The 9,432-nt window shown below is 43.4% G+C and overlaps 1 protein-coding gene across 1 annotated transcript; it reads right to left on the bottom strand.

The window, feature by feature from the left end:
* Positions 1 to 3,666: 3,666 nt before the first annotated feature.
* On the bottom strand, positions 3,667 to 4,657 carry CLDN34 (claudin 34). The gene has a single exon (XM_017509900.2). The coding sequence runs from the start codon at positions 4,655 to 4,657 to the stop codon at positions 4,013 to 4,015; it is 645 nt and encodes a 214-aa protein (XP_017365389.1). The 3' UTR covers positions 3,667 to 4,012.
* Between the last annotated feature and the right edge of the window lie 4,775 nt (positions 4,658 to 9,432).

Here is a 9,432-nt window from a genome sequence, read left to right as displayed (position 1 = left end):
TATGAGGTAATTAGGGAAATGTGAACACTGACTGGGTATTTGAATATATTAAGAAGTGACTGGCCAGCCATGGTGGCTCATGCCTGTAATCCTAGCAATTTGGGAGGCCGAGGTGGGCAGATTGCTTCAGCCCAAAACTTCGAGACCAGCCTGGGAAATATAGCGAGATGCCCATCTCAATTTGTGTGTGTATGTATATATATGTATATATATATAAACAAATTGTAAAAAGAAGTTAACTTTTTGGTGTGATAGTGGCAATGTGGTGATGTTAAAAAGAATAAGAGGTCTGTATTTTTGAGAGATACATATAAAAGTATTTGTGGATAAAATAACATATTGCCAGGGATTTATTTAAAATCATCCAAGCTGGAGATGGGACAGGGAGGAAGGGTAGGGCTGAAACACGGTGGGTCAGATATTGATAATGATTGTGGCTGAGGCCATAGCCTCTCTACTTTGGAATGCACTTGAAAATTTCCAAAATAAAAACACAGAAACAATTTCATGAATTCATACTCAAGGGTTGAGTTGATACTCAAAAAAGAAAAAGAAGCCAGGCACAGTGGCTCACGCCTGTGATCTCAGCACTTTAGGAAGACAGGCAGATTGTTTGAGCTCAGCAGTCTGAGACCAGCTTGGGCAACATGGTGAAATGCCATTTCTACAAAATACAAAAACTAGCTGGGCATGGTGGCGTGAACCTGTAGTCCCAGCTACTCTTGAGGCTGAGGTCAGAGGATCGCTTGAGCTTGGGAGGTGGAGGTTGCAGTGAGCTGAGATCGCACCACTGCACTCCAGCCTGGACAACAGAGCAACACTCCATCTCAAAAAAAAGAAAAAGAAAACAGAAATAATAAAAACAACCAATACATTGGTTAACCCTAATGGAAACTAGGACATTCTCCTTTTTCACTCTAGAAATCAACAATTGGAGCATTTACTCTGCCTTTTTTTGTGTATGCACTGATTTTAGAGTAACCGAATAGCCATAGATGATGAGGGAAAACTTTTTTATTCTTCTTAGAGATGGGGTCTTACCCAGGTTGGTCTCCAACTCCTGGGCTCAAGAGAGTCTCCCACTTCAGCCTCCATGTAGCCCTCACACAAAAGCATTCAGCTGATATATCTGGCTAGAACGTTCACATTAGAAAGTCACCACTTGCAGCTTTGGGAGGCCAAGACAGGAGGATTGCTTGAGGCCAGGAGTGGGAGACCAGCCTGGGCAACATAATGAGACCCCATCTCTACAAAAATTTATTAGAAATTAGCTGGGGATGGTGGCACCCACTTGTCATCCCAGCTACACAGGAGGCTAAGGCGGGAGGGTTGCTTGAGCTCAAGAGTGCGAGATTACAGTGACCCATGATCCTACCACTGCAATCTAACCTGGGGGACAGAGATCCCTGTAGGAAGAAGAGAAGGATGGAAGGAGGTAGGGAGAGAAGGAGAAAGGAGGGAGGGAGGGAAGGAGAAAAGGAGGGAAAGAGGGAGGGAGAGAAGGAGGGAAGGAGGGAGAGAAGGAAGGAAGAGGGGAGAGAAAGAAGAGGAGAAGGAGGGAGAGAAGGAGAGAAGTAGAAGGGAGGGAAGGAGAGAGGGAAGGAGGGAAAGAGAAATGGAGAGAAGGAAAGAATTGGGGAAGGAGGGAGAAAGAGAAGAAGGGAAGAAGGGAGAAAGAGAAGGAGGAAAAAAGGGAGGGAGAGGAGGTAAGGAGGGAGGGAGAGAGGGAATGAAGGAGGAACAGAGGGAGGGAGGGAGAGAAAGAGAGAAGGAGGAAAGGAGGGAGGGAGAGAAAGAAAGGAGGGAAGGAAAGAAGGGAGGGAGGAAAAAGGGAAGGAAGGAAGGGAAGGAAGGAGAGAGGGAGGGGGAGGGATGGAAGAAAGGAAAGGTCACTACTCACAATTCTCAGTGTGATAGTTTATTCAAACAAGGACCATCAGTAGATGAAACCATTAGTGGAAGTTTGATGAGGAAACTTACAAAAGGGATCAGGCATTCCCTTCATAGATCCACTGACCAATCTTAGCATCACTGAAAGGGATAATGACCATGTACCCCTGGCATAGTGCAATCAGTAGGAAGTACATGGTACCACCTATGAAATACTCTTCCTCTGAGAATAGACCAGGACTCTAATCAAGCCTCTAGAGGTAATAAATTAAGTTAATCCACTTTCTTCAGCAAATTAAAATCATTTATTAAAAAGGCAGATGAGGTCAAGCACAGTGGTTCTCACATGTAATCCCAGTGCTTGGGAGGCCGAGGCAGGAGGATCGCTTGAACCCAGGAGTACAAGACCAGCCTGGACAACATGGTGAGACCTCATCTTTACAAAAATACAAAAAAATTAGCTGGGCATGGTGGCGCATGCCTGTAGTCCCAGCTACTTTTTGAGGTGGGAGGATCACCAGAGCCTGGAGGTTAAGGTTGCACCAAGTCTTGATCATGTTACTGCACTCCAGCCTGGGCGACAGAGCAAGACCCTGATTCAAAAAAAAAAAAAAAAAAGGCAGAGGGGTTGCTATGTGTGAGTGTGTGTGTGTGTGCACGCACATGCACACGCGCACACAGTGGGGGGGGTCAGTGTTTTAGATGAACACTTCAGAGGCAGAGTGAGCACTTGGTGTGGGACAAATAAAGGTACAGAATTATTTTTAAGGCATCTAAACATCTATTTCATAATGAGTAATAATTGCTCAGTTTTTTACATATATGGTTATGCAAGAAGTGTCCACTTTTTTAAAGAGTTCAATATGGAATTATATGGGGATAAAGAGACATGGTGCCTGGGGTTTGCTTAGATAAAAGAGGCTGGGCACACTGGCTCATGCCTATATAATCCCAGTACTTTGGGAGGCCAAGGTGGGCAGATCACTTGAAGTGAAGAGTTTGAGACCAACCTGGCCAACATGGTAAAACCCCGTCTCTACAAAAAATACAAAAATTAGCTGGGCATGATGGCGGGTGCTTGTAATCCCAACTGCTTGTGAGGCTGAGGCAGAATTGCTTGAACCTGGGAGGCAGAAGTTGCAGTGAGCCGAGATCATGCCACTACACTCCAGCCCAGGCGACAGAGCGAGACTGTCTCAAAACAAACAAACAAACAAACCCACAAACAAACAAACATAGGAAAAAGAAATGTAGATTAGAAAGGGGAAAGAATGGAAAGACAAAGCGGAAGTGCCGAATCTCAGTAACTGCGGAATCTGGCAATGCACGTGAGGAGATTTCTTATGATATCCTCTCTACTTTTGCACATTTTGGAAAACTTTACATGGTAGAGAGATGTTATTACCATGACATAGAAAATAAGCTCCATTCTTGGTTTTTTGTTTATTGGATTTTGTTTTTCAAGAGACAGGATCTTGCTATGTGGCTCAGGCTGGAGTGCAGTGGTGCCATCATGTCTCACTGGAGCCTCCAACTCCTGGGCTCAAGCGATCCTCCCACCCAAGCCTCCCAAGTAACTAGAACCACAGGCATGCACCACCATGCCCAGCTATTTTATTTTTAATTTTTCTTGTAGAGACCAAGTATTGCTATGCTGCCCAGGCTGATCTTGAACTCCTGGCCTCAAGTGATCCTCTCGCCTCAGCCTCCCAAAGTGCTGGGATTACAGGTGTAAGTCACCATGCCTGGTCTATGATTGTTTTTAGCAAAAGTTTAAGAGGGAGATGTGAGAGTTAATGTGCTTAGAAACTCTTATTTCCCTACCCTTAATTTATGGTGTTGGTTATTTGCTTTAGCCAACAATAATTAAAATCCAGTTGCAATAAGACCAACTGGCAGGTGGGAAGATTTTTTTTTTAATAAAAGTTCTCAATTCAACCAACAAATCAGTGAACCACATTCAGATACACAAGATAACAGAAGGAAGCAGTTGGCCACCTTCTGTCCCAAACTACCCACTCCATGGTCTTGAGTCCTTGGAAATATTTGGTAGAGCATGCTAATAACACTCCCATAAACTCCCAGAAATCTTGCATTTGCAAAGCCAATGCAACCAGGAAACTCACATTTCTGAAATTTCAGGATGCACTTGGGCGTATAGGGAACATCTGTACAACAGAGAAAATATCCCACTTAACAGCATCAGGAAGGCAGCTATCCCTGCCACTTGAATGGCCATGCCGACTTCCTGCACATCTGGCTTGAAGGACATTTGGAAAGATGGTGGGAAGGTGATCCCCTTTGAATTTATGATAGCATCATAGTTCTGGAACACAGCAATTAAGATAAACATACCAGCAGCAATGTTGAGAATTCCTGAAACAATGAATGAATTGTAGGTGTTGCCCCCAAATAGTCCCAAGGACATGTCCCTAAGTGCTAAGATTTTAACGAGTCTCCCAAAGAATCCGAAAATGCTGGCAGTCAGTAGGAAGCTTTGAGCCATGTAAATTTCAGAAGGGAGAAAGTTGTCCTTGGAGCTGTATAGGTAACAAAATATGGCTGTGGTCCTGTTGGTGTGATGCTCGTAAATGCAGACTCTAAATAGTCCCACGTAGGCGACCGCAGGGGGGTAGGGTGGGGTGCCTTTCACATGCCATGTTCGCCAGTCCACAAGGCCCATGGACATAGAGGAGAGGATCCATCCTACGGTGGCAAGGGTGAAGACTGAAAATCCGCAGTTGGCATTGTTGGAGAACCAGGCCATGGTGGCAGTGCACCCAGGAAACTACAAACAAATACAGAGTATGGTGAGGGGGGTGGCCCTGGGACCTGGGACAGCCTCCTATGGGTGAGCAGTGCCAGGAGGGAGGGGCTGTAATGGAGAAAGGAGACCCTGGACCCTCTTGCTCTGCTGGTGGGAGTGCAGTCTGAGCAAACTGTGCAGGGCCACTTTGCAACAGTTCCCAGAAGCCTTAAAATGCACCCACCTTAAGACTGGCAGTTCCACTTCTGGACATTGGTGTAAAGACATAATTAAGGATGGCCACAAACACGTAGCCACAAAGATGGTCATCACAACATTGTTTGTAATATTGGAAACTGGGACACAACATCAAATCAAACAATAGGGCTTGGTGAAAGAATTTATGCTACATCCATGCGATGGAGCTATACACCAACATTGACGATACAAATGGAATCATACAAGGTGTAATAGTTTTGTGTGGCTCTTTTCACATGGCACATTTTCAAGGGTCATCCATGTTGTAGCAGGTATGAGAAGGTTGTCCCTTTTCATTGCTGAATGGTATTCCAGTGTATGGATTGACCACAGTTTGTTCATTCAACAGCTTTTGGACGTTTGGGTTGGTGCCATGTTTTGGCTATTATAAATAATGCTGTCATGAACACCTGAATATAAAAGATTGTATGGGCATATGTCCTTGTTTCTCTGGTGTAGATGCCTAGGAGTGAAATTGGTGGTTCATGTGGTAAGTGTACATTCAATTTTTTAGAAATTGCTAAACTGTTTTCCCATGTGGCTGCACCATTTTATATTCCTACCAGCAATGATGGAGGTTCCAGTTTCTCCATATTTTCTCTCACATTTGGTACTTTTAATGTTTTTCATGACAGCCGTTCTAGTTGCCATTCTATGTGACCAAAAGGGAGATGTCCATAATATTTCAAATACAAATTACATGTTTCAAAAGAGTATGTATGATATAATCAGAGGTACAAATTGAACTGAAAGACTATATCCTAATCTGTTAGGAGACATTTTAAACTGGGTCACACACATATAGAAAAGCACACAAGTGTGCAGCTCAATGAATGATGATGGGGTGAGCACCCATGGAACCATCATTTCATTTCAGATACACAATATTCCCACTTCTTTGCTTGCTTTCATAGTTTTATCATCTCAGCATGCATCCCCACAGTTATTTCTATTTTGCCTGTTTTTCAAAATGGGGATCATATGGTCAATGCTTTTGTGCGACTGGTTTCTTTTTCTTTTTCTTTGAGGCAGAGTTTCGCTCTGTTGCCCAGGCTGGAGTGCAGTGGCATGATCTCGGCTCACTGCAACCTCTGCCTCCCGGGTTCAAGAGATTCTCCTGCCTCAGCCTCCCGAGAAGCTGGGACTACAGGCGCGTGTCACTACGCCCGGCTAATTTTTTGTATTTTCAGTAGACGGGTTTCACTCTGTTAGCTAGGATGGTCTCAATCTCCTGACTTGTGATCCACCCACCTCAGCCTCCCAAAGTGCTGGGATTACAGGTGTGAGCCACTGAGCCTGGCCATTGTGACTGGTTTCTTTCACACAATATTGTGTCCGTTTATGACACTCAGATTGTGATTTTTTAATGGTGCCTGGCTGTTCGGTATTTTCAAATATTTCTGGAATAAGCATGATTATTTAAAATAAGAAAATAATAAAAAATATTTCACGAAACAGTTGTCTCGGGAAACTTGCTTGAGCCCAGGAGTTTGAGACCAGCCTGGGCAACATAGCAAGACTCTATCTCCAATAAAAAAGTTGTCAAGCAATGGAAGATTGATTAATTTAAGCATATAAATATGCTTTACTACCTAGTATATGTTAAAGCAAAGCCATTTATTCATTATAATACTTTGCAGATAATAAAGTAGAAAAAGATTTAGCAACATGGGAAAGTGTCCATCGTGGGTTGAATCTGAAATGCAGATAACAAACTTGTTAGTATATATAGTAGTCTGATCTTATTTTTGCCCAACATAAAATATGCTGGGAAGACAAAAAACGAGATTCATCTGAATACTAGGATTACTGGTGATTTTTCTTTTATTGTCTTAAAGTCTATTACTTTTTTAATTGGAAAAAATGGTGTGCATAAAGAGACACAAACATAAAAGTGTATTAATTAATTACTATCAAGAGTAAGGCCGGGGGCAGTGGCTCACGCCTGTAATCCCAGCACTTTGGGAGGCCAAGGAAGGCAGATCTCTTGAGGTCAGGAGTTCAAAACCAGCTTGGCCGACATGATGAAACTCCGTCTCTGTTAAAAATACAAAAATTAGCTGGGCATGGTGTCACACGCCTGTAGTCCCAGCTACTCAGGAGGCTGAGGCAGGAGAATTGCTTGAACTCGGGAGGTGTAGGCTGCAGTGAGCAGAGATAGCACTACTGCACTCCAGCCTAGGCAACAGAGTGAGGCTCTGTCTCAGAAAAATACATATATATTATCAAAAATAAAAACATGGGTGTCTCCTGACCCAATCTCCCACTTCTTGTAATCAATTCTAGTGGACAAATCAGAGAAGTGGGATCAAACTGTCTGGGCACTGATGCTCACCAGGGGTGTTGCTGACATTGGGAATAAGAGAAATCTGGAGATAAGTAATATGTGAAGCAATATGGATGCTTAAGTAAACTTCATTATTCCAGGGGATACAGCATATTATTCAACCATTTACAGTGAAGTCTTCAAAAGCATTTTAATCCAGGAAATTGACACTGTTAAGTGGGAAAAGGATGCAAAGGAATGTACAAATATGGATGTTGTTTTATATATGTGTGTGTGTGTGTCTCCTTGTGTGTGTTTGTGTGTGTGTGTGTGTTTGTGTGCATAGGTGCATATCCAAAAAGAAGTGAAAGAAGGGACTCAAAGACATATTTCTACACCCATGTTCATAGCAACATTATTTACAGTAACCAAAGGTGGAAACAATCCAAGTGCCCACTCACAGGCAATGGAAGCTAAATGTGGTCTCTACTGACACCAGAAATATGATTTCTATCCATAATCTCAAAAGGAAGGAAGTTCTGACACAGACTACCACAAAAATGGACCTCAAAGACATTACACTGAGTGAAAGAAACCAATCACAAAAGGACAAATGCTGTCTGGCTGCCCATACAGGACGTACCTGTAATAGAGAGTCAAATTCCTAGACAGAAAGTAGGTGGTGGTTGCCAGGGGCTGGCGGGAAGTAAAGGGGGAGTTTGTCTTTCATGGGGACAGAGTTTCATTTGGGGAAGATAAAAAGTTCTGGAGCTGGACAGTGATGACAGTTACTCAACAATTACATGTACTTACTGCCACTAAACTGTATACTTAAATGGCTAAGATGGTAAATTTTATGTTACATATACTTTACCACAATTAAAAAAAAAAACACAATAAAGAAGGAACGAACCTCCACTACCCAGTGACGTGGTCTCCACCTGAACCGGCAGCTTGAGGGGAGGGCGGTCAGCTCACCCGTCCAGCGGGGCCGACATGGACATAGCTCCTCTCAGACGTCTGGCGTGGCTCTTCAGCACTGGATTTTGGTCCAGGCAGCTGGGAGTTCTCATCAACACTGTAGCCATGGTTTCCAGTTCTGAGGCCTTCCCTCAACGTTCCATTCTGTCCCCACATTCCATTGGTCACCCTGTTCCTCCACATCTCAGTCCTAGGTCCTGAGGTCACTACAGCTGTCATCCTTTGGTTGCTTCTTTGCTTAATCATGTAACCTCTTTTGCTCTGCCAGCCTTTGGAGGGTGGGCATGTTTGCTAATAGACCTGCAGGGTCCACTTCCAACACCTGTATGGTCTCCTAATTTCTCTCTCCCCATCAGCCCTAGAACTGGTGTCTAACCCATATCACCTGCAGGTAATGACTTTTTTTTTTTTAAGCCGTAGCAATATATAAGTACAAGTGTTAGCAGAAGTGGCATCCACCAGGATGAGATTGAGTTGTGAAGGACCACTGGCAACCCATGCATTAGGAAAGACACCATTTATTTTCTTTTTCATTTTTTTATTGTATTATATATATATATGTATATGTACATGTATATTATTGCACTTAGGTTCTGGAGTACATGTGCAGAACATGCAGGATTGTTGCATAGGTACATACATGGCAATGTGGTTTGCTGCCTCCATCCCCCCGTCACCTATATCTGGCATTTCTCCCCGTTATCCCTCCCCAACCTCCCTACCCCACACTGTCCCTCTCCTACTCCCCTGCAACAGAGGATGGGTGATGCTTCCCTCCCTGTGTCCATGTGTTCTCACTGTTCAACACCTGCCTATGAGAACATGTGGTGTTTGTTTTTCTGTTCTTGTGTAAGTTTGCTGAGAATGATGGTTTCCATGTTCATCCATGTCCCTACAAAGGACACGAACTCCATGGTGTATATGTGCCACATTTTCCTTGTCCAGTCTATCATCGATGGGCATTTAGGTTGGTTCCAGGTCTTTGCTGTTGTAAACAGTGCCACAATGAACATACGTGTGCATGTATCTTTATAATAGAATGATTTATAATCCTTTGGATATATATCCAGCAATGGGATTGCTGGGTCAAATGGAATTTCTATTTCCAGGTCCTTGAGGAATTGCCATACTGTCTTCCACAATGGTTGAACTAATTTACACTCCCACCAACAGTGTAAAAATGTTCCTATTTCTCCACATCCTCTCCAGCATCTGTTGTCTCCAGATTTTTTAATGATTGCCATTCTGACGTGAAATGGTATCTCAATGTGGTTTTGATTTGCATTTCTCT

Source organism: Cebus imitator, unplaced genomic scaffold, assembly GCF_001604975.1.
Source record: "Cebus imitator isolate Cc_AM_T3 unplaced genomic scaffold, Cebus_imitator-1.0 Scaffold426, whole genome shotgun sequence".
In the NCBI taxonomy this organism is placed as follows: domain Eukaryota; kingdom Metazoa; phylum Chordata; class Mammalia; order Primates; family Cebidae; genus Cebus; species Cebus imitator.
The sequence above is the reverse complement of the archived record's forward strand: the minus strand, read 5'-3'. Positions and strand labels throughout refer to the sequence as shown.